Source organism: Engystomops pustulosus, chromosome 5 (genome assembly GCF_040894005.1).
Source record: "Engystomops pustulosus chromosome 5, aEngPut4.maternal, whole genome shotgun sequence".
Taxonomy (NCBI): Eukaryota; Metazoa; Chordata; class Amphibia; order Anura; family Leptodactylidae; genus Engystomops; species Engystomops pustulosus.
This window is the reverse complement of record NC_092415.1, coordinates 137197937-137223956: the sequence shown is the minus strand read 5'-3', so window position 1 is coordinate 137223956 and position 26020 is coordinate 137197937. Positions and strand designations below refer to the sequence as shown.

At 39.5% G+C, this 26020-nt stretch overlaps 1 protein-coding gene across 1 annotated transcript in view; it reads left to right on the top strand.

Annotated features, from left to right (window-relative positions):
* PKD1L1 (polycystin 1 like 1, transient receptor potential channel interacting) overlaps positions 1-26020 on the top strand; it is a 315437-nt gene that overhangs the window by 170524 nt on the left and 118893 nt on the right. Inside the window, exons 35-40 of the mRNA XM_072153131.1 lie at positions 5273-5383; positions 8308-8465; positions 18811-18917; positions 20257-20449; positions 21396-21479; positions 23451-23658. Coding sequence (XP_072009232.1) covers positions 5273-5383; positions 8308-8465; positions 18811-18917; positions 20257-20449; positions 21396-21479; positions 23451-23658 — 861 coding nt within the window. The remainder of the gene's footprint in view (positions 1-5272; positions 5384-8307; positions 8466-18810; positions 18918-20256; positions 20450-21395; positions 21480-23450; positions 23659-26020) is intronic.

Below are 26020 nucleotides of genomic sequence, written 5' to 3'. Positions count from 1 at the left end.
TATATTTAACATGCAACCAGTCTTTTATGAAAAAATTGGATCCAGTGCTTCCTTAAATTGTTGCTCTTCTTTTTTTGCCCCACTTACTTGATTGGCCTGCACCAACTTATTTTCACAGTTCACTCTGTGAGACTGTGTTGTTATTCAAGTTGATGGCATTAGGTGTTTATACAATGCTAAATGTTTTTGTAGAGCTATTAAGTGTAAATGTGAGGGGGGCTAAATTTACCCTCGAAGAGATTTTTGGTATGGAAAAACATTAAGCTATTATCTCCTGATATAATTTTACTGCAAGAAACACACCTTCTAGAAAAAGATCATTATAGATTTGGTGGCAATCTTTAAACACGTATATATTTTGCTTCAAATAAGAATAAAAAAAGGCAGGAGTCTTGATCACAATTAAAAATATGCTCTCTATCACGCAGGTTAAATTGGAACAAGATTTTTTTGGGAGGTATGTAATACTACACTGCCGTATTTACAACCAAACATATACCATCTTAAATATGTATGCTCCATATCAGGGTCAAATAAAATTCATTAAAATTCATTATCCCAAGTAAAATCACCTGTTGCTATAATGGTAATATTATTTTAGGTGGAGATTTTAACACCATTATTAATTTACATTTAGATACCACCTCTGCCAATCAAAGTAGGAAAAAAAACATGTATTGGCGAGGTCATAAGGGAAATTGATTTACATGATGTATGGCGATACGAACACGGTGAGAAGAGATTATACCTTTTTTTTCCATACCACATTCAAGCTACTCAAGGATAGGTTTCTTTTTAGTCAGCAGAACCTTTGTAAACATGATTGCTTAGGTGAATATCCTTCCGATGACATTTTAAGATCACTCACCTGTTAACATCAAAATCTCAATAGAGGAAACCTCTGTCCTGGGGATTTTACTGTAAATGAGGTTATGACTATAATAAATCATTTAAACAAAGGGAAAGCACCAGAAGAAATGTTAACAGCTAAGATCATAACCATTCCAAAAGTAGAGATATTACAAAGGTGCAAAACCTTAGTCCAATATCGCTCCTCAACAGTGACATTAAAATATACTTGGCAATATTATCTGCAAGACTAGCCAAAGTTATTTTGACTATAATTTCATGCCACGGAGCCATTTTGACTATAATTTCATGCCACAGAACCAAACCAGAGATTCCACCCATAGAGTGGTTGATTTGATCCAAATTGCCCAGTCGGCGGGTGGGGGGAGTCCCATTTGCACTCCTGTCGATTGATGCTGAGAAAGGACTTCCTAAAAAGGGCAATGGAGAAATATGTTTTTTTTCACGGCTTCATTAAAATGATGTGTCTATATGATCGACCTTCGGCCTTTATAAGTAGCCTGGGGTTTTGCTGAAATTTATGATCACCAACAGAGTCCCTCTAGGGTGCCCACTTTTCCCTCTCTTATTTAACATCTTCATAGAGCCCCTTGCACAAGCCATTAGAGTAAATAAAGATATAAGGGGGTCTGAATATAATGTGCACCCCACATGACATGTCTACTTTATTCTTTGGGTCGGCACCCAAAGATAATGTTTTCATACATTTAAAAAAAATTAAAACCTCCTGTACAAAATTTTTTTGGTCGATTTTGCCATCTTCTGGCACTAACAACTTATTTTTATACTTTGGTGTATGGAGCTTTGGGAGGTGTTGTTTTTTGCGGAATTTTGATGACGTTTACAATGTTATCGTTTTTAGGACTGTACGACCTTTTGAGCACTTTTTATAGAATTTTTAAATTCTTTTAAAATAGCAAAAAAGTGCCATTTTCGAAAGTGCAATTTTCTGTTATGGGGTAAAATGCAGTAAAAACCCGTTATTATATTTTTATAGATCGGGCATTTTCGGATGTGTCGATACCTAATGTGTAGGGAAAGGGGGGTAATTTGACTTTTTTTTTTTTTTTTACTATTTTTCAGCCTCCCTAGGGTACTTTAACTCTAGGTTGTCGGTACGATCCTATCATATACTGCCATACTACAGTATGTGATGATAGCACATCAAAATGAATAGGTTGACCCGGAGACCCGAGGCTACCAAGTCGATGGATCACCGCTCCCCGATGATGTCCCCTGATTTTTTTTTAAGCTGCTGGCGGCGATCCGCGGGAAAACGCCCACGATCAGTGCTCGTAGTATTACGTCACATGTCGGTAAGGGGTTAAAAAGGTTGTAAATATGTACTCTCTGATTTCATATTATAAAGTTAATGAAAGCAAGAGTAAATTGCTATTTATGGGACACCAGTTATCGAACAGCATATCAGGGAGAATTTACATATGCATGGTCCCAAGAAGGATTTCGCTACCTGGGCCTACCTGTGGCTGGCACCCTCCAAGCAATCATGGCTAATAATATAATATAATAGAATTGAACTGCAAAATCACCAATATAATAAAGTACTTGACAAGTTGTCGCTTAACTTGGCTAAATAAGATCGCAGCAGTTAAGAGAAATATTTTACTAATAATATTCTATTACATGAGATGCATTCCCTTAAAGTTTCCAAAAGAAGAAATTCAAAGAATCCAAAAGTATATTGATAGATATATTTGGAAGGGTAAACCTCCACGTTTATCCAAGGAAACACTATATGCCACAAAAATTCTCGGGGCAGGGGGGGTGATGGGGGCAGCCACCCGAATATTTTAAAATATCAAAGAGCTATTCTTTTGGAACCATTAAAATGTTTCTGGCAAAACTCAGAGTGGGAAAAGTGGATCAACATAGAGGAAGGAGTAGCAAGGAAGTCATCCCTGAAAAACTTAATTGTAGGAGATTCAGTGCTATTCATTAACTCTGCTTCAACATACACTTAGAATCTTAACCATTGTTGTACCAAAACACACAGCACATTAAACACTTCTTTAACAAAACCTCCTGGCCTTAAAGGGGTATTCTCATCTGGGCACTTACATTCAGTTTCATTAATCGGCCAAATATAAACATTTCTTCAATTGGATGTTATGAAAAGAAATGTTCCTGTGTGAAGATAATTTCTCATAAATGTAACCATGTTGTCCCTTAGAAACGAGATGGCTTCCTCGGATACGGCCACGTCTGATAGATTGAGTGCACAAAGAAAAAAAAGCTTATTGTATATGAAATGTCCGGGGAGTTGCTGCAGGTCCTACAGCCGTCCTGTGGTAATGATTGCTGAATCCTGGTGGTCTGGCAGGGCTCTATAGCGCAAGTCTGGCCACCGCTGCCAGAGTGTGACGTGGTCGTATCCGAGGAAGCTATCTCGTTTCTAAGGGACAGAATAACTACATTTATGAGAAATTATCTTCACACAGGAACATTTTTTTTAATAACATCCAATTGAAGAAATGTTTACATATGGCAAATGAATTTAATTAAATGTAAATGCCCAGATGGGAATACCCCTTTAATGTTTTAACACTCCCAAATTACATCAGGGTTTAATCATGACACAAGAGCTCAGGGAAATTAATATTTATGGCCACTTACTTGTGGGGGGAGGAGGGTTTACACTAAAGGGTTTGGCTAATTTAGTATAAAAATAAAGAATGAGGGTGGGGCAGGATTATCAACTTTTTTCTAACTTAGCTTTATTAGGAATTCTCCAGTGCTGTCCTGTTCTCAGTTGGCATCTTTCTTCTCGCTGTCTGTCCTGAGCAGCCCATACACAGTATGGACACATGACGTTCCTCCAATGCTGTGAGCATTCACAACTGCATCTACTCTCAATGAGCGGGGCACAGTGCATACGCAGAGCCACATTATTTAAGGATGGTGCCTGGCTGATCCTGCCTACTCTGTAACCAGGCAGAAAGCCTGGAGATGCATGGGGTCAACAAGAAGAGACTGGGTGAATAAATTCACCTGGTAGTGGCCATGGGAGGGAGGGGGGTACCTTTTGAAGGTAATCCAAGCTGTCTAGAATACATTAGTAGTCTGACCCTAAAGAATTTTGGCATGCACAGAGCATGGTGCACAGAGAAGAGAAATCAGAAATCATTTTAGAGATAGATGGCTAGGGAACAAGAGGCTGTGGAGAGGGTTGAAGAGCTTGAGTGTTCTTTATTTTCAAATGGTTCAGGGTGCAGCTATAAGTTATTGTTGACACTTCTGGCGCATGGATGCGGATGCTGTGGGTGCTCTGTACTTTTAATCATCTGGCAGTAATAAGCGCTAGGTGTCCTCAAGCAGATTTAGGGGGTCGATGCACAGCAGTGTAGCAACAGCATCCCTCCCCAGCACCATATCTGTTTGACCATATTTAGGACTTTATGGTTGGCAACTTAGCCGCTAAATAGAAGTACTGATGGAGACTGGGTAGAATGATATCTATTAAACACTGTATGTTCTTAACATCGAATTACAGAATTTATTTTGGTACTCTGAGTACTTTTTAAGAATTTTGTGATTGTGAGAATAATGCTTAAGAAAATGTATATACCGTATTTTTCGGACTTTAAGGCGCACCGGATTATAAGGCACACCATTAATAAATGTATGCTAAAACGTTATGGTTCATATATAAGGCGCACCTGATTATAAGGATGAATGACCAGCAGGTGGCAGACTGTGCACAGCTCAAGGCAGCTGTTGTCTGTAAGTAAGGTTCATATATAAGGCGCACTGGACTATAAGGCGCACCTTTGATTTCTGAGAAAATCAAAGGATTTTTTGTGCGCCTTATAGTCTGAAAAATACGGTATTTTAAAAAATATTTAAACAAAACTCAACCTCTAAGTAGAAGATGGCTTAATGGCCCTCAAGTGAAGCACAATGGGTCCCTTAGCCACATGAGTCCCTGGATGAGAACCAGCAAAAGACTGAGGCTTAGGCTATCTGTGGCAAGAGAGTCTGCAATCGGAAAAGCTAAATAGAAGACTGATAAAGAAATCTGGTAGAATCTGAAAACCACTAAAACCTTGATCTTTTTATTCCCCTCACTCCAGCCATGAGAAGGAGCTCTGTATATGATTATACAGTATTATTGTTCTCAGTTCTCCTCTTACAAAATTTACAATCATTTCTTAAATCTTATGATCAACCCCTCTACATGATCTGAATTATACACATGTGGGTGAAAAAGGATTGTATGTGCCTAGTGATGCCTTACAAATGGTCACAGTTGATGTGGGTTCTGTAATGCCAAAGTAATGTATTAATAATAAGACTAATAATGAATCATATTAATGATCAGATCAAAATGTTTCAGAAGTGAAGATTCTTTGGAAATAATTTCTCACTTTTTATGAACTCTTAGGTAAACAGTGCTTTCACAAGCCTTAGTCTTTTTGACTGCTCTACTAGAAGAAAACTTGGTGCACAAGATATTGTAACACCAGTGACCATGGAAATTGATAGCATAAATCAGGTCAGATATTCTTGCTGTTGATGTTTTTAGTGTGGGGGTAACCTGGAATGATAACAATACTTACTAATAGTTTAAATATTGCATTAAAAATAACATGAACAGCATATATAAGGAAATGCTTGCCATATTTTAGGTATATTTCTCAGGCTGAACATCCTAAGGACTGGTTATCTCTAATTCACTAGGAGTCACTGTTTCCCCACGTGACAACTGCAATGTACTGTAAGCATGTTTGCAGTGTAGCACAGTAGTCCTTTATGGAAGCAGGGATTCTTAAAATCATAGATGACTACCACATGGATTTAGGGATTTTAGATCAAACTGGTGTGTTCCTCCTGAAATGGGACCGGTTCTTCATTTAACACTCAATGGCATATTAATAGTTAAAATTGACTTGCATATAATCCTCGGGACTCCTGTTTACGTCATAGAAGCCCCTTCTGGCTCTGTGACATGTCAACGACTCTGTCACCAAGGGATGAGGTGGGTAAAAGTGCAGAAGAAACACATGAATAAATGACAACCGACTGAGCCAGAATGGGCATGGCCTATATTGTCACACAATCCTGAAGTACAACAGACCTAAGCATATTATCCACATCATGAATCATTAAGCACACAAAATGCCCTAACAAGAAAAAAAAAAAAACCCTGCATCCCTCCCCCCAGAGTCAGCTCCCAAGAGCAGGGCATATATTCTCAAAAATGTCACTCCTTCCTATCTTGCCAAATCACTGGCGTGCCTAACTTGCCTATAAAGCTAGAGAGAGCTGGTATTGCATACTTGACCTTATTTGTAGCAGCTGTTGCAATGGCAGACCTGACGTATCCATCCATTCCCCCCAATTTTTTTTTAAATTTAGCTATGGAGTTTCTTTGCAAGTAAGAACCATATTCCAGAATAAGAACGTTATTAACCCTATTTAAATATTTACAGATGAAGGTTTTACTAGTTGACTAAAAATAATAAATACAAGTGTTCAGACAGTTACAAGCATTAAAAGAACATTAATTGGAGGCCAATCATAGAACAAGTCCCTATGGAGGTAGATAGGATCCCAGAGTTAAATACTGGGCTTACAAGTCCCTAGTAATCCCTAGTAGCTGGCCCTTACCCCCAAATGATCATAACTTCTGCCCTTACAAGGGCTGTACTCAAGCTACTCCTGGCGAAGGTGGCCCTAGTCAGATCTAGTAAAAGCGTTTCACTCCGTTATTAGCATTGCTCATAGGGCTAGATGCCCCCTTTGGGGGTTAGGGACAGTTCCTTGGGATTACAAGGGACTTGTATGCCCAAGATTCATCGCTATATAAATAAAGATTATTATTTATTATTATTATATATTCAGACAACCCCCTTTAAACCGGGCCCCTATCAACCTCCATTGAGACTGTGGTAAGAACATTTCACACTTTTTTTGTTCTATGATAAGCCTCCAGTTAGTTCCCATTATGATGTGTGTTCTTTTTATGGATGTTGCTGTCTGCGCAATTGAAAGCTTTGTGCATTTACTATTTTAAACTAACTAGTAGAAGTTAAATTTTCTGATGCTCTCTACAACCTCTAGTGATTCCCCCTGCTTTATACGGTACTAAATAAATTTTAGCTGAGTAGTGCCTTGTTCTAATTTAGCACAATTAGAGGTGGACTGTAACATTTTAAGCCACACCAGTTTCGACCATGTTTTTGAACATGGCACTATATGTTTCTTACAAACATTGTGGTGCAAGATATGCATGTCTGCTTACTGCTACAAATTCAAGCAAAATTCTTGTACCTTAACACTTGAAGCACATCCCTCATTTTCACCTTTAGTACCACACCCATTTTTACAATTCTGACATGTGTTACTATATGAGGTAATACCTTAGGAATTATTTAACTTGCCCAAATGATTTTATATTATGTTTTTGTGTGTTATGTTTGTTTTTTATAGCCTGTGGTAAAATTCCAGGTTATATCTGGCGTAGGTTTTATTCTGGCACACGAGTGCTGCGCTGGATTGACTGAGAGGCTCAGAACTCTTAGTTAATCTATTGTGTTATACAGTAAATTTGCAGTAGATTTTGGTTTGTATGTTTTATACCTGTTTATGAAAATATTGGGATATTCTAAATGTTATGTTCATGAGACAGTTGCTGATGTCACTCAAGTTGGTTACTAACCAACAATTACTATCTTCTGCTAGATTGGCTTAACTTTTAAATGCTTTAATTCAATCTTATTTGGTCATTAGGAAACTAGCAAATCGAACAGTAATTTTCAAGGAAATTTCAAATTCAATTATTTTAGCAAACAATTCATTTTTGTAGGGGTTTTAAGTTTTTTATAAACTCCCCACAAATCACTTAACTTTGGTAAGCTTATTAACCAGTTAAAGAGCATCTACCAGTTTACTGCTGGTGAGGTGTTATATAAGAAGTTCCTGAGGAACATTGTTCCTTAGGAGTTTATATTATACTCTAGATTTCCGTGATCTCAGCATTTATAGAGTTATAAACGTTATGCAAATTACCCTGGGGTGCTCAAGCTACATCCACTGACCGCCTCTAATTTATGCACTCCCTCTGTAGCTCTAGCAGTCCCACCCTGTCCAGCCCCCACACAGCACATAGATGGACAACAAGCAGGAACAAGAGCTATAGGGGGAGTGCATAAATTAAAATATGGGGCTCACTGAGGCGCTCAGGTGACATAACTGGAGCACCCTGGGGTAATTGGCAACTTTTCAAATGTTTTTGCAAAAATCTTCCTAATTTGAACCATATAAATCTCTGACCTAGAAGCTACATACAATCCCTTCCTACTATGTCCTGCAATATACCCCATCTTTTGATTAATTACTCTTTAATCAATTCAGATGTATCCTTATTTAAATTATCATAGGTATTTTATTAAAATTATTATGTTTATTATTTTACAGAATGAAATTGTTAGCAAAACACAGTTTATTTTATTTCGCGACAAAGTAAATTTCCACCAGTTCTATATGATTCCCAAGAACAAACAATCTGCACTGATGATAACAGTTAGTTTCTCTAAGCCACAAACTAGGACCTTTCCTGTGCTGCTTTTAATAAGGTATGTCAATTTTTTATTTTTTCAATTGTCTTCCATTGTACCAACAATTATATTAGCATTATGCCCATTGAATATTTTTAAAAAATGTAAAGCTTTTTTATAAAATGCTCACATAGTATAATGCAGTTTGACAACCATGAAACAATTAACATGGCAGTGATTAAAGTGCATTCTTACTTTATATGTGAATGATCATAACAACAATGAAAGCTTGTTTGTGACAACTTATCAGCATTGAATGCTTCTGGTGTCCTTGAATCAGCATTAGAGAAAAGAGCCAGGGCAAACTGTGTAACCATGAGGGAGCCACGCTGGCCAACTGGCTTCCAAAGTATTAGTAAGTAAGATGGTGTCAGATTATATTAGACCATGTAAGATCTAACAGTCAAACCATGTTGGTCCAATAAGACTCTGGTTTTGCTGTACCCAGTTTTTTAAATACCTCTATTGCTGTATTGTGTGGGGTGCTTCACTTTGAGTTCCAAATACAAGTTTTTTGGTTTCCAAACATCATAAGTAAAGGTTTCCTTTACTTTACTGGATGGAAATGGCAGTTTACAATATCATAAAAATAGTATATTATTTTTATTCTATGGGTTGCCTTAATTACGAAAATACGGCATTTTTACTGAATAAAAAGTAATTAGGCAAAAGTGTTGTCAATTTTAGCATCACTGTATGCATATGCATAACTTTTTTATTTTTCGGCTGACAAATCTGGTTAAGGGCTTATTTATTGCTAGCAGCATTGTTCTTTTAAGTGGTCTTATTTTGGAGTGCGTAACATTTTTTAGAGCATTTCTTAAAGGGTACTAATTAAAAATGATCTTTTTTGAAGAGGGTTTTTTTTTTTTTCTATTTACGGGGTTCACTTTGCGGAATAATTTTGTTTTATTATGAAGATTGTTGCGGAGGCACCAATACAAAATATGGGTTTTGTGTGTATTTTATTAAATTTTACTGAGTACAAGCTAATTTGGAGAAAATTTTGTTCATTTTCGCATCACCATCTTTTCATATGCATAACTTATTTATTTTTCGGCTGACAAATCTGGTTAGGGGCTTATTTTTTGAGAGAACAGTTGTTCTTTTTAGTGGTCTTATTTTAGAGTGTGTAACATTTTTTTATCATTTTTTGAGCATTTTTTTTAAGGTATTAATTAAACATAATCTTTTTTCGATACATTTTTTGCATTTTTTTCCCGGTATTTACCTTGCAGGTCCAGTAATGATTCTGTTTTATCATACAGATTGTTGCGGGTGTGAAAATACCAAATATGTGGGGGGTTGAGTGTTTGTGGTTTTTATACTTTATTAAGTGTTTTTATGGGAAAGTGACATTTTAGGGGCTTATATTTTTATTTTTTATTTATTCTAATGTTTAGTGTATTTAACTTTTTTTTACTTTTTCAAACTTGAACTTGAACCAGCGATGCTCTAATTGCTGGTTCAAGTCCAATAAACTGCTCTATAATACTTATTCATTGTAGAGCAGTGTAAACTGTCTGAGCATGCAGACGCATGCACAGACAGTTTACAGTCAGAGCCGGGAGGCATCTGACTGCGCAGAACATCAGGCAGCCCGGGGCACTTGGCAGACCTTGGGGCTGCCCAGAAGTGGATTGGATCCTCTGGTAAACGCCACAAGGACTCCGATCCATAGGGGAAACACTCTTACACGCCGTGGTAATGCTTTTTAACACTCGTGATCGTAATCGGCTCCGATTGTGGGTGTTAGAGTGCGGTGTCAGCTGTGATATACAGCTGACAGCCGCTGGTTCTGGTACCGGCTCAGTTTGTGAGCCGGTTCCAGAAGTGGGACGTTGTAGAACGTCCCCCTGCGGCAAGTATCTTCCCGCAGGGACGTACTATAACGTCCTGTTACACGTAGGGGTTAACATGTTGTTGTTTTTTTTTTATTTATAGTTTTATTTTGTTTTAATATAAATGAACATACAAACAAACAATTGACTGGCACGCAGGCCATTTAACATAAAAATATATGTGTGCATAAGTGAGTTATTAGACAGTACGTTCCTAGCTGCTTTGCATAAGTAAAATTCCACATTATTGTCATAGGCGACATCATATTTAGATAAGAATATTTAGATAAGAATTAAGGACTCTGAAAATAAAGCAGACTTGGAAAAAAAATGGGGAAAGAATATTGTGCTTTCTTCCCTTATATTCAAGTTAGTCCCCATCTGGCTAGAGTACCCTTGAGCTGCTCTGTAAGATACCATTGGGACAGTGGGAAGGGTTTCATTAAATCAACCCTTTCCTGTACAGTGAAGTATTTTACAATGAAGAGCCTCCTTCTTAAAGAGCTTCCCCGCCAATTTGGACTTACAGCCTTCTGCTTCCAGCCTTTCTATATAAAAGAGTTTTTTCATCTGTTCTATTACCTTGTTCCCTGTTGAAACATTTGGTTCCAGCCATTGTTGCAGCAGTGACCTCTTGGCCACCAGGCACAGCACGTGAAACAATTTTGGCAACCAATAGAAATTCTGGAGGTTCTCGTCATCTTGTTGAGTGTCATAATGGAACACATAAGTCATCGGGTCCATGGGTGTTGCTCGTTTCCATAGGTCTTCTCCTATTTCCCGAATTTGCTCCCAAAAGACCTGCTACTTTTCACACAGCCACAAGCCATGGTATAGATCCGTACCTGATGTCTGGCATTTTGGGCAAGACGTCAGCCTTTGGGGATTGGCTGAGGATGGTGGGAGGTTAAAAGCATATACTGCCCGGTGTATAATTCTAAAGTGTGTGTCTCTCCACACTTAGTTCACTGCTGCTGAGCATAGGACCTGCCAACCTTTGAAAATTTTTGTCTGCCGTCTCCTCACCCCCCAGTTGTCACGTACCCCGAGAATGATAGGTCCTCCTTCTCCATCCTCTTCTGCAGAGCCTCATACATGAGTATGACATGAGTAAGATATTATCAAATTGGTTTTGACCCGCCTCCTGTTCCATGTCCCTAACAGTGTCCATACAAAAGTGTTTGATTTGTGCGAACTGGAAGAATTGGGGTCCCCCCAGGTCATAGTTCCATATCAGTTCTTCTCTGTTCATCTTGGCTATCTTGGCAAAGAGCGGTGGATAATTCAACACATAAAGAGAATCCGGTGTCCGGCCTATCTTGATCCCCAAGTAGCGTATCCATGATGGGGTTACTGGTATATCACATAGGGATGTTCCCTGAGTCAACTGGGGGGGGGGGAGGGGTCGCCGTGGTCCTAAGAATAGAATATCACTTTTAGTTAGATTAACTCTGAATCCTGAGAAACTACTAAATTCTTCAAATATTCGCATCACTCCTGGTAAGCTAGCTACTGGGTCCTCAAGGAACAACACTATGTCGTCTGCGAAAAGGGCAACACGGAGGGATGACTTCCCTATTTTGATCCCCTTGAGCTCCGAAGATTCAGATAGAAATCTTACCAGTGGCTCCACTGCAATGTTAAATAGTAAGGGCGAGAGCGGACACCCCTGACGTGTACCTTTTTAGTATAGCAAATGGCTTAGAAATAAATCCCGGGGTGTTGACCCGTGCCCAAGCCCCACTGTACAACACAGACAGTCTCGAAATGAGCCTGTGAACCCCATATTGTCAAGCACCTGCCCTAGCCACTCCCACCACACATTATCAAATGCTTTTTCTGCATCGATAGTGACCAGGGCAGGTGCCTTCTCCCCCACAGGACGGTGGGATGCGATATCCAAAGCCAACAGTACTCTGTGCAAGTTCGTTACCGCCGAGCGCCTACAGCCACGACAGAAGGGACCGATAAAAATATGGAAGTGACTTTTCAGGCAGGAAGGGTAGATGCCGCCAGGTTTTTTGAACAGTGCAACAGTAGAGACACTTTACAAATGCTCAGTACTAAAGCACTGGAACAATGCGTGATTTCTTTGGCTGAAAAATAAGTCAGATTATTTTGGACAAATCACTTTCTCAAATCATATGATGAGTGCAGCTGAGTTCCACGAGGACTCCAAGTGTATAAAGAGGCAGCACAATACAAAGATGACTCGACCTTTATGAACGAATGGCATGCTTTGCATTTACAGCACTCTTTGAGTATCATGCGCTTAGTACTAAAGCGTAATGAACAAGAATATACTAACATTACAGTTGAATTGTGCAAAGCTAAGATGGAGTTGAAAACCCGATTATCTTAGAGTAAAGCATCCTCTTTCTTTAAGAAACTAGAAAAGAGATTGATTATAATACAAGCCGAGGTGAAAGACAAAAAATGGGATAAATTCCTAAGAGACAAATTAGATTTCGACAATGGCACGGTTTTTGGCTGGCAACCAGGAAGAAAACAACAATTCAAAAAGAAACAACAAAGGAACCGACCAAGAAATACAGAATTCTGGACAACAGAATCGGATTCCAGCGCATCCGATGAAACACAGAAAAAACCTGTACAGAAGGATGCCCAGCCCGGAACAAGCACATTAACGGAACCCTCATCCGACAACACCATTGTCCCTTTAGATCTCGGATCAGGAGAGGGGGAAAGGGGTGGAAGAAGAGGCCGCTGGCCGAGTCGTAAACGAAAACAAGTCTCCTGGCAGCAATAGAACCAGGTGACAGCCTAACCCCTACTAACATTATTAATTTGACTAACATACCCCTCGACCCTGATTGTGTCTCTTTGCTATCTAAAGGACTAAATTTTGCTATTACTAATAACTTTGACCCAGTTCAATTTGAAATTGACCTGTTTAAAGCCACCTGCAAATTAAATTTGAAAAAATTCTATCACAATAGAGAGACAAAATCTGCACCTGATAATGTTTGTGAAACCCCTTGCACCGTAGGCCCTTTGGGCTTTCTTCCTCCTTCTCTACAGGACCCTGTTGATGTTCATAATGTATCTACAGTTTTGGATTTGGTTGATTCACCGGACCCCTCAGCTGAGGTCATCGAAGTAGAGAGGCTTAGGGGTGGCCTCCCATCCACTTTTTGTGCCACTTTTCCGCCTGTTGCGTGCACATTTGCAAATATTTTTTTGGCCGTGTTCGAAAATAAATATATTTTTTCTACTTGGAACCCGTTCGTTAAACATATTGTAACTTTTTTTCGGTATGTGGATGACATTTTCATGGTGTGGGCAGGCACGAGAACGAATTTCTTAATTTTGTTTCCTTTCTGAATGAGCAGAACACTATGAATATGCGGTTCACCGCTGCATTTGGGGGTAAAACATTAGAATTCCTTGATGTTCAGGTAGCGGTGAGTGATGACAGACTGACCACCACCGCTTTTAGAAAGCCTACAGCTACTAACGCCTTATTACATTTTGGCAGCTATCACCCACACCACACCAAGGAAGGGTTACCTTTCAGCCAGTTTCTCCGGTTGAAAAGGTTAAATAGTGACTCTGATTGCTTTGAAGTGCAAGCTCTTGAATTAAAACGGCGATTAATTGACCGTGGGTACCCCATCCCCATTTTGGATAAAGCCCTGGCTAAGCCAGGTGATGCTCCGAGAGGCATCTCTACTCCTTATTCGGGTAACAGAATTGAAAAACACAAAAAAAGGGGCATGGACGTATGGCTTTTTCGTTTGGCTACAGTCCACACGAACGAGCTATACGCACCGCTATTAAAAGAAATTGGAAGATTTTAGAAAGGGACGATCAATTATCTGAGGTTACATTACATAAACCCCTAGTCACGTTTAGATGCAGTCCATCCATTAGAACTCACTTGGTCTCTAGTTATTTTTCTACATCAGACTCTAACTGGCTTAAAAAATGTATCCCTACGGGGAATTTCAATTGCGGGTCTTGCAATTTTTGCCGACACAATTTGCAAACTAACATGGTGAGGTTAGGTGACAAGCAACACTTAGTTAATTCCTTTATTAACTGTCGGTCCACTTTTGTTGTTTATGTGGTGTTATGCTCATGCCAATATTTTTATATCGGGAAGACTATTAGGAACCTTTTTACTTTATTCCGTGAACACTGCCACTCAATTCAGACAAGAAAAGGATGTCCCCGTCTCATCAGTCATGTTAGGGATAGTAATGGGGGGAATCCTGAAGCTCTTAAATTTTCGGGTCTCGAGAAGGTTGAAATTGACCCCCAAGGGGGCAATTGCCCAAAAGCTTTGCTCCGCCTTGAGGCTAGACTTATCCTAAAGTACAATGCGCTAGGACCTTTGGGTTGAACGACAGGAATGACCTTAGTGTCTTTCTATGATTTATGTACCCTGTTAGTAATATGTACAACTACACACAACGTGCTGTGCTGTACCTTGAATGTATTTTTCCTTCTGCATTGTACCCACAAGGTTGTTTCCTCTTGTGCTCTATACCTATTAATGCTCTGTTGACTTATCTTCCCCGGTATGTCATTCCTCCTTTTTCCCATTCATTCTTCGTCATACTGCTGTTGTTTAGATACTGAGTATAAAAATGGTGCACATTGAAGCCACAATTCTTGCGGCGTTGTTTTTAACTATGTATCATGTTTTGTCATTTTGGATTTTCATGTACCTGTTTTTTGCCCGTGCCGGCACCCATGTTTTCATGTTTCATCTCTCGTTGCCAGGACTGCGCGTGCTCGGGTCGGGTATATTACCTGCGTCCTGAGATCTCGCGATGTCCGAGGCTTGAGAAAGCGCTTTCAGCGGAAAACGGCCCGTCGCCTTCCGTGGCGTGCATCACCCCTGTCCTGATTCCTTCCTTAATAAAGTTCTCCTGCTTGTGATCGGTGAGTTCAGTTTTCTCTTTCTATGGATGTTCTATTTGAGTATAGTTTGGATAGGATTTTCAGGTCTAAATTGATTAAGGAGATTGGGCAATATGATGCTGGGTTCTCCAGGTCCTTCCCCTCCCTGGGTATCAATTTCACGTATGCTGTGTTCATATGGATGGATAATGGGGTACCTTGTGTGAATTTAGTAAATAGGGGTGCCAACCCTGGCGCCAGCTGGGAACGCAGTGCCTTGTAATATTCCCCCGAGTAGCCATCCGACCCTGGTGCCTTACCATTTGGAAGTTCTTTAATAATGTTTTGGATATCCTCCGCTGTGATTGGGGCGTTCAATGTCTATAATTGGTCTGAGGTTAATTTGGGGAGTGATATCTTGTCTAGAAAAGCTTTGCCCTGCTCTCCACTGGTTATAGGACCTGAGTACAAGGACTCATAAAACTCTCCCAACACTGCGTTAACCTCGGCCGGGCCTGTTTTAACTGTCACTGTCTTATCTTTTTTTCTAAGGATAGGTGTAGGCGTCCTTCTTCCCTTTGCCAGGTTGGCCAGGAGTTTACCCGATTTATCGCCGTAATTGGGATCGTACAAAACTTTCTTTCCTCTCCGCCCCCTCGGAATATTCACTGCGTCCACCGCTCTTTCCTATCTGGTGTTGGTCGGGATAGGAACTCAGTGTATGCCTTCCGGACTTTCCCACTTGCCAATTAATACTGTTTGTGTCGCCTTTTTAAGTTCCCGGTAATAACTGTCAATTCGACCTCTCATCGCCACCTTTCCTGTTTCCCAGAATAGTGGGAAATCAGTGGCATGTCCCCCCATTCTCCCCTAGATACTCCTGCCACCATCCCTGCAGTAAATTCAGGAAGTTCTCATCCTTAGTCAAAAAAGAGGGAAATCTCCATAGAATGTCAGTGCCCTTAGGGCTTACATCTGCCAAGTCTAGTTGCAATGGTGAGTGGTCTGATATGACCATATCCCCTATCTGTACATTTTGTTGTTTTCGGAATTAGGGGGTTGGACAGGAACATGTAATCTAATCTTGACCATGTGTCATGTGGGTGAGAGTAGTGCGTAAACTCCCTATCTTGTGGGTGGTTAAGTCTCCAAGTATCCACCAATACAGTCAATTGTTTAAATTGAGATAGTGGGGTCTCCCTAACTTCAGATCTTGTCCGTTGTTGTTCTGGTCACTTCCTATCTTCCTCCACCTTAATAACGTCATTGAAATCTCCTCCCACCAACTTCCAGGGTTCGCCATCCGATAAAATTTTTGAGCCTAGTCTGTCAAAAAAGGGTTTTTGCTCCAAATTTGGGCTATAGACATTATATACACTTAGAGTGCCGTTAGGTAATAGTAATTTTACCTTAATCAGTCTTCCTTCTGTATCTTGTTTCACGTGCTGTACCTGGCTGGCCAAAGATTTGTTAATTATTATCATTACCCCTGCTTTCCTCTCTTCAGAACCATATGCTGCTCCTACCCATAGTTTGCACATTCTTGGAAAGTCATCTTCTGTCAGGTGTGTCTGCTGCAGTAGCGCTATATCTCCCTGTAATTTTTTCAAATGTCTCAACACCATCATTCGTTTTTGTGGAGCTTGTAGCCCCTTAACATTCCATGATATCATGCATTGCGCTGGCTTCCGTATCCATGTGACGATTTTCCTGACCCCATCCGGGCCTCGTGGCTCTCTAGGTCTGCAGCGTTATGGGGTTGTCCTCTGCTTCATATCTTCTGAGGATGGGTGTGCGTCTTCTTTCATGTAGCTGCAAGCTGTTGGTTGTGAGTTGTGCCACAAAAGTCTCTGCCTCCAGCGGGTCGCTGAATTAATGTTGCACGCCATCTTGTGTCTTAATACGTAGTACTGCCGGGTATGCTAGTTGGAATCGAGCATTTTTTGTCGCAAATGCAGAACATAGTGGGCTGAACAGCTTACGTTTTTTTCATCACCACCACAGAGAAATCAGCAAAAAGAAGGACTTTCTGACCGCGTAAAAAGAGTGGGGCTCTCATGTTCTGATATGCTTGCAAGAGCTCTTCTTTATCGGCATAGTTCAGGTACTTAGCAATTGCTTGCCTTGGCCGCGCTGTTGAATCTGACGCTGCCTCACCGCTGTTATTGCTATTTGTCCCTGGGGGGCCTATTCGATGTTCTCTCTCCACCGGTCTCCTGGCACCCACCCCAAGGGCCCGCGTTAGGTCTTCTTTAAACACCCTGCGAAGGGCACTCTCCGGGGGTCCCACTAAGCGCGGACCTGTTCTCCAGGTCTTCAATACGATCTGCTGGGGGGGGGTAGTTAGCTGTTCCAAGCGTTGCTGTGCGGATAACATGGCTGCCTCAGAGTCTTTTCCCTCCCCGAAACGCTCCTCCCGGGCTATAAGTCGTGCCTCATGGTCCTGCACTTTTCCCTTCACTTCCGTGAGCGTGGCCTGTATGGCTGCCATCAGTTTGCTGACCAGGTCCGGGGTGAGACATTTTGACACCTCTTTCGCCAGTCGCTGGTAATCCCCCTCACCCACCTGTGATCTTGGCATGTCTGAGAGGTAAGTTCCTGCGCTGGTTGACTGCTGCAGCTGCAGATTCTCTTCCACTGTGTCTGTGGTATGAGACTCCAGGGACGGCATTCCCAGGCATGGATGACACGTGCTGTTGGCTTTCGGTCGGGGATATGGGCACGATTTCTGGCCATTTCGGAGCAAGTACCACTCCATAAAAGAATGTCCTTGATGTTATGTCGGAGGCTCAGTTCGTGCGGACCTCCAAACTGAGTTTAGAGCTGGGCTGGAGCTATGTGTGGTGGGGGTTGGACAGAGTGCACTAGCACACGTCTTTCTCCATCAGCGCCGGAACCGGAAGCTCTGGGTTAACATGTTTTATGGGGAAAGTACCAACACTAATCTTAATATGTAAGTGCAGTGGAACTAAGCTTATTACATAAATAAAATACAAGAACCAATATTACTACATAGACATATTGATTGAACCAAGAACAAGAACCATTACATAGATACAGGACCTGAAACCAGCAGAGATGGACATAAAGCCTTATAATTCTTAAATCTGCATATGGGAAGACGTTCTCATGTTATTTTCTCCTATAAGAGGGAAAGAGAGTTGGCACATCGATCGCCAGCACTTGATATCTGATTCCCCTGTGGGTCAGGGTTAAGAAGCATATTGTCATATAGTAACTAACTCCACAGCCCACTTGGCGCGCAGATGACATAAGTGGAAAAAAGTTGCTTCTCCCTTACCTCTCCTTTCAGTTTTTATTATTTTTCAGTGTCTTATTTTGAGATGCTTTAATAAATCTGCACCTATTAGTTTTACTAATGCCATGGCCCCTTGATAAAGTGCAAGCCTTGATAATTCCCCCCTTCTTCCCCAGGGAGTAACTGCAAAGCAGAGATACTACAGACTTGTGAGTTCATGGATAATGCCAGCATTTACTGTAAATCTAGTATCTACTACAAAGGCTACTCTGGGCAGCAAACCATAAGATTGTAACAAGCTTTTTATAGAGATTGAATCAAGTTAAATAATTATAATATAACACAAGTATGCTGCATCAATGTCACTACTAACATATTTACGATTTTTGTACAGGCATTCCAAAAAACCCTCTCCATCTAGTTTTACAATAAAGCAAATCCATTCTTTAGAAGATTTAGAACATTCAACTCAGATTTTTATTCCTACGGATTTCTTGCGAGGTTTGTTTGTTTTTAAATTATTTATATTTTCCTGTCTTGAGAGCTACAGAATGACAGTATGTTGTACAATGTTGTTGTTTTAATTTTTCCTCATTTACCTCCATGGAAGATGCAGGTCCATGTAATGCATAAAGGCATAATGTGACTCATTATTAGACCATTTTTGACATTCTGGTATGGTTTTACTTTCCTAGTTACCACGATTCTAAGAAGTTGTACGTCTTTAATGTAAAAAATACTAGAAATACACATGCTTTTTTATTTCAAATTACTAAAAAATGCTAAAAATATTGAAACCTACATTTTTGTTGCGTTACTAAATTAATTCCCTGTAACAAACATATTAAAACATGCCTATTTCAGTTGTGAAACCACAGACTGAAGGGACGTATCCTCTATTCTCCAAGAAATTTGATTCTAGTACGATATGTAGAGTGAATTCTGTACTTATACAGGCTATAATATTCATACAGCCCAGGGCCAATGGGCCCATCTGCCCATGTGTATCAGATGTCTTGCTGAGTAGATGACTGAGCTTCTCTGTTAGATTTTGATAGTGTTTGAGAAAAAGAACAAGTTTTTTATTCACACTGTATATGTTTCACTATTTGCTGCTTTGTGCCATAACTAATATCCTGAACATACAGCAGTCTTAGGCAGTATTCCCCATCTTGTTTTTTGGTATATATTTCAGTAGAATGCAGTTTCTAATTGCATATTTTCTTCCAACCTTGAGACTATAATTTGTGCTAGTGCTTACTCTTCAAGCGCTATATTAATATGTCTCATTTTGTTTGTGATAGGTGTTCAAATTAGCTTATTTTTTTATTTGTGGAGGAAATAAATGTCTAAATCAATATTTTCTTTGTGCTATTTAACTATTCATACATCATATATATATACGGTTGAAAAAAAAACAAGGGAAAGGAAGGGATTAGATGAGGAAGAGATTTAAAGAAAACAATTCAATGTAACATAACCATCAATGTTATTTAGGTGTAAAAAGGCATCTCGACCCTTCTTGAAGCTCTCTGCTGCCCCTGCTGTGACCAGCACCTGAGGCAGGCTATTCCACAGATTTACAGTTCTCCCAGTAAAAAAGCCCTGTTGCCTCTGGTGATAAAACCTTGATTTCTCCAGACGGAGACAGTGCCCTCTCATCTTTTGAGTTGATTTCATCTGAAACAATTTACCACCATATTTTTTTTGTATGGACTATTCATATATTTATATAAATTAATCGTGTCCCCTCGTAGTTGTCTCTTTTCCAGACTAAATAAATCTAGTTGTTTTAATCTTTCAATTAAAACATATTACTTTACCTTTTTGTTCCATGTAGATGCAGAATACAGTTACATGGCACTGATGGATGCTGACTACAAAAGACACCCAAAAAATAAATATATTTCCAGTATGATAAATTATACAGTGGATGTGCAGTGGACACAATGCTTGTATTGGCATAATAAACAATGGAACTCCGAAGACTGTTCTCCACAGAAAGGAACCACAGCCTCAGCCTTTACCTGCATGTAAGTTACTTTGCGAAAAACCCTTGTAGAATACAAAATATTTTTTCTGTTTTTTTGAAATATCCTTTTGAAACAGTACACTGCAAAATTATGCAAAAAATCTGTGTTGTTGTTGAGATTTAGGATATTAGTAAAAGTATAACAAAACTTTCAACCAAATTGTATAAATACCGTAAATATGATTATAAATTATATTACAATGATTAATTACTATTAAATGCATAGTTTGCATAAATCTGCTCACCCCACTGTACTCACTCTGACAAGAAAAGCATTGAGCAATAACCTCCTGCCTTATCTTCTTGATCTGTAAAGACTTAAAGGGAACCTGTCATAAAGATCACACATTTTCACCTAATGACAGGTGCTTTTTAAAACTGTATTCTAATATGCTGTTATAATTGACATTAATGGCTCCACTCACTTTTTACAGTTGACTGGCTCCCTGCCAGAAAACTGCAATAAGTCATGTAGGCACTAGAGTCCCTGCTGTCATCATTATCTCCTCTCTATTCTACTAGATCTTCCTCCTTCCTCCCTATCAGTCCATCCTGTGGCTGTGAGCGGACAGACATTAAGGCAGTAAGGGGTCTGCTAACAAAACTTTTATATACTTTCTAAAGGGATGGGAACCACTAATGTTAATTATAAAAGAAGATTGGGAATTAGTATTATAAAGGTTATAGGAACCCGTTATTAGGTGAAAATAGGTGTCCGGGTAACAGGTTCACTTAAAAAAAAAAAAAAAAAAAAAAAAAAGCTTTGAGAAACTCTGTTCACTAATGGAGATGAAAGGCACAAAATACGAGCCATAGGAACTTTTTTTTTTAATAAAATGATAATCTACACTATTCATTTCTGAAAAAAAAACGGTTTCAAAGGTAAAGTTATGTTTTAGGTTAATTGTAATTTAGAGCCACTAAACCCCATTTTTTTCTGTTTTAAGTTGTACACATCTAGGAATGTACACCACCGCAAAAAGACAAGTTTCATCCCATTGTAATATGGAAGACATTTCACAGTTTTTGAGGTAAATTTGTAGTTAATTGTTTTAGTAATACGTAAATATACCGATCTACCAAAGTGAGGATCATTTTTCTTTTAGCATCCTCTAGCTAAGTGAGGGTGAACCTGGACTTCCTAAGCAGAGTAGGAACCAACATAAAAGGGGTCATCAGGGAAAGATCCCCAGGTCTATGGGAGGATTGGCTATAGCTAAGAGTTTAAGTATGGCAGTTATGGCACATCAAAATCTTTATACATAGTTATATATGGAGATTTATCTATTAAATAGATGCCAGTAAAACCGCCACTTGGAATTTTGGGGTCCCTGTAATGCCCTTAATTGGATATAACTGTGTTATGGTTGAGTGTGGCATGTAAGGGACTTCTGCTTTCTTTTATCCCATGATCATATCCACATTTGAGGGAGTCCGATCATTGTAATGGCGGCCCCAGGGTCTGATGAAGGATCTCAATCTGATATCATTGTCTGTAAGATCCTGCCTTCAGCAGGATCTAACATAACTGTTAGACCATGCATTACTCAAGTTAGGCACAGCAAATTGGTCCCTCACAATTCTGGAAAATAAATTGCAATTATTCCTCAGCTGTGCATACATACTACTAATACTACCTTTCTTTTACAGTCTACCTTCTGCAGACTGTAATAGAAACTGCAGTATTATAGGCCAAGGAGTCTCTTACTGACTCCCAGCTTTCATATGTGTTTCTTTATTTCATTTATTTTCTTAAATGTTTCATAAATTTTGTAGAATTTGTATAATATTTTGAGTATTCTTATAGAGCTGGTTGAGGGCTTGTTTTTTCTCAGGATGAGTTTAAATTTTCTATTTCGAAAATGTTATGCTATTTGCACAACTTTTCGTCTTCTTGTTTTCCTCACGCTATAGGAGTTTATCAAGCAATCACCAGATTTCTTGTTCATATGGGGGTTTTCTTGAGAGGGCATATCACTAGGGTAAGAAGGAAAATTCTGCCAATGGCTGTTAAGGAGTTATCTCTGATTGCAGGTGTAATGGTGCATATATTTACAGGGTTTTTCTAGAGGTTAAAAATGTTTTCTGATGTTTCCAAATAAAATAAATATATATATATATATATATATATATATATATAATATATATATAATATATATATATATATATATATATATATATATTAGAACACCAACCACAGAACCCTGCTGGTGAATTCCAGCCAAAGCCTATATAAATGCTGTAATTAATATGAATATCATTTAAGTAGTTTAAGTAGTAGGGCCAGATTATGGGGAGGGCTCCTGGGGGAATGCCGCCCTCCCCAGGGACCCCACCACCTTTCCTCCTAAAGGGGCCCCTACCAACCAATGGTGGATTGTGGGCAATTTGGGTGGCCAGGAAAGAAGGCAAGTAAAGTTTTTTTTTTTTATTTTGCTATTCCTTTTATTTTATTGGGGGCTGTAAATATGCATTACTGGGGGGGGGGGGTATATATTTATTCATAGCAACATTTACTGCTAGTAATAGTAGGGCCTCCACCAGTTTGTGCCCAGGGGCTTCCACCACTCTTAATCCAGCCTGGGCTAAGGCAGTGAGAGCCAGGTGTCTGCTGTATAATTCATCTATGTGGCTCCCTTTTAGTGCTGTACTTTTCTGGAGCTTTACATTAATAATTCACATAATGGGGCAGATTTATCAAATGTCTGCAAGTCAAAATATTTCCAGTTTCCCATGACAACCAATCACAGCTCAGCTTTCATTTTACCAGTGCTCATTAATATTTTAAAGGGGAGCTGTGACTGGTTGCCATGGGCAGCTGGAAATATTCTGACTTTCAGACACTTGATAAATCTGCCCCAATGTGATGTATAGGTTGGCGCTGAGCAGAAAGTGGTGTTTTATCTTTGACTATACAAACAACTTAGTAAAAGTGGATTATGTGCCTCCACAGGAATGTAGATATGAATAGAGCTAATTTGTCTTTTCTGTCTTTTTTGTAGCACAATGAAGAATCTAGTGCCATCGATCACTGTTGTAATATGCATTCTGCTTTACATAGTATTGATGTATTTCGGTAAAATTAAAGAACAGCATGCAGATCAAAAAGATGGCTTTGTGTTTCTTCAGGATAATTCTCCACATGACCAACAACAATATGCTATAATGATTGATGTAGGATTTCGTTCTAGACCAATAAGTACATCTAAGGTAATAGTGTTCTGTATTTAACCAATAAAGAAAACTAGGTACCGTATATTAAAATAAAAATTTATTCTTTAGAAATATGATTGAAGAGAACCTTTACCTAATGTTCTGCTGTTAAAGGAAACCTACCACTTGAAGTGGCAGGTTTCTGATGGAAATACCGGGCACCAGCTCAGGGTGAGCTGGTGCCGGAGCTTATTTTCGTTAGTGTTTTAAACCGCGGTATCGCGGTTTAAAACACTTTTTAACCCCTAGGCGCACCAGGACGTTATAGTACGTCCCCGGCGCTAGATGCTTAGCGCACGGGGACGTTCTATAACGTCCTGCTTCTGGCACCGGCTCACGAACGGAGCCGGTACCAGAAGCAGCGGCTGTCAGCTGTCTAGTACAGCTGACAGACTGCGCTAACACCCGCGATCGGAGCCGGCGTGTAAGGGTGTTTGCGCTGTGGATCGGATCCCCCGTGCCGCTTACCGGGGGATCCGATCCACAGCGCAAACACCCTTACACGCCGGCTCCGATCGCGGGTGTTAGCGCAGGCTGTCAGCTGTACTAGACAGCTGACAGCCGCTGCTTCTGGTACCGGCTCCGTTCGTGAGCCGGTGCCAGAAGCAGGACGTTATAGAACGTCCCCGTGCGCTAAGCATCTAGCGCCGGGGACGTACTATAACGCGGCGTGTAAGGGTGTTTGCGCTGTGGATCGGATCCCCCGTGCCGCTTACCGGGGGATCCGATCCACTTCTGGGCAGCTCCGAGGACTGGCATGTGCCCCGGAGCTGCCCAGTCTCCATGGCAGCCAGACCCCTTCCGGGTCTGGCTGTAAACTGTCTGAGCATGCGCAAGCTTGCTCAGACAGTTTACACTGCTCTACAATAAAATAGTATTGTAGAGCAGTGTATTGAACTTAAACCAGTGATCAGAGCATCACTGGTTTAAGTTCAAGTATGTAGAAGTAAAAATATGCAAAAACACTTAACACTACACATTATAATAAATAAAAAATAAATACATAAAAATATAAGCCCCTAAAATGTCACTTTCCCATAAAAACACTTAATAAAGTATAAAAAACACAAAAACACAAAAAACCCCGCATATTTGGTATTGCCGCGTCCGTAAAAATCTGTATAATAAAACAGAATCGTTACTGGACCCGCACGGTACACGCCGTAGAAAAAAAACGCAAAAACGTTCCGAAAAAAGATAATTTTTAATTAATACCTTATCAAAAAATGCTCTAAAAAGTAATTTAAAAAATGTTATGCACTCCAAAATAAGCCCACTAAAAAGAACAACTCTTCTCGCAAAAAATAAGCCCCTAACCAGATTTGTCAGCCGAAAAATAAAAAAGTTATGCATATGAAAAGATGGTGATGCTAAAATGAACAAGATTTTCTCCAAATTGGTTTTTATTCAGTACAATTGAATAAAATACACAAAACGCCCACATATTTGGTATCCCTGCGTCCGTAACAATCTGCATAATAAAACAGAATCGTTATTAGTTCCGCAAAGTGAACCCCGTAAAAAACAAAACAAAAAAAAGCTCCATAAAAAAGATCATTTTCAATTAATACCCTATAAAAATGCTCTAAAAAGGGATTTAAAAAATGTTATGCACTCTAAAATAAGACCACTAAAAAGAACAATCCTTCTCGCAAAAAATAAGCCCTTAAACAGATTTGTGAGGCAAAAAATAAAAAAGTTATGCATATGAAAGACGGTGATGCTAAAATTAACAACATTTTTGCCAAATTACTTTTTATGCAGTAAAAATGGGAAAAAATAAAAAATCTATATAAATGAGGTCTTTTTGTAATCGTGGCGACCCATAGAATAAAAATAATATACTATTTTTATGGTATGGTAAACGGGCAAAAAAAAAACCCATAAAAATCTTCCTGAAAAGTGATGATTTTCATTTCCTCCACCAACAAAGAGTTAATAAAATCTCACCAATTAGCCTATAGATTCCCCTAAATTACGTACCAGAAAAGTGCATCTCATGTGGCAAAAGAAATAAGCCCCTATAGGTCCACATTAAAAAAAAGAAAAAAATTATAGCCTGTACAATGTGACATAGAAAATCTGATCTGGATGGCGCCTCCTTCCCTTCTATGCCCGGCCGTGCGCCCATACAACAGGTTACCACCACATATGGGGTATCGGTGCATTCAGGAGGAATTGGGTATCAAACTTTGTGGAGCCTTTTTTTATTTAATCCATTGTAAATGTTTAATTTTCCACCCAAAATGGGTGTATTGTGAAAAAATATTACAATTTGCAGACTGCACCTCCATTTTGTTTTAACCCCTATAAAACACGTAAAGCGTTAACAAACTTCTTAAAAGTGGTTTTTCATACG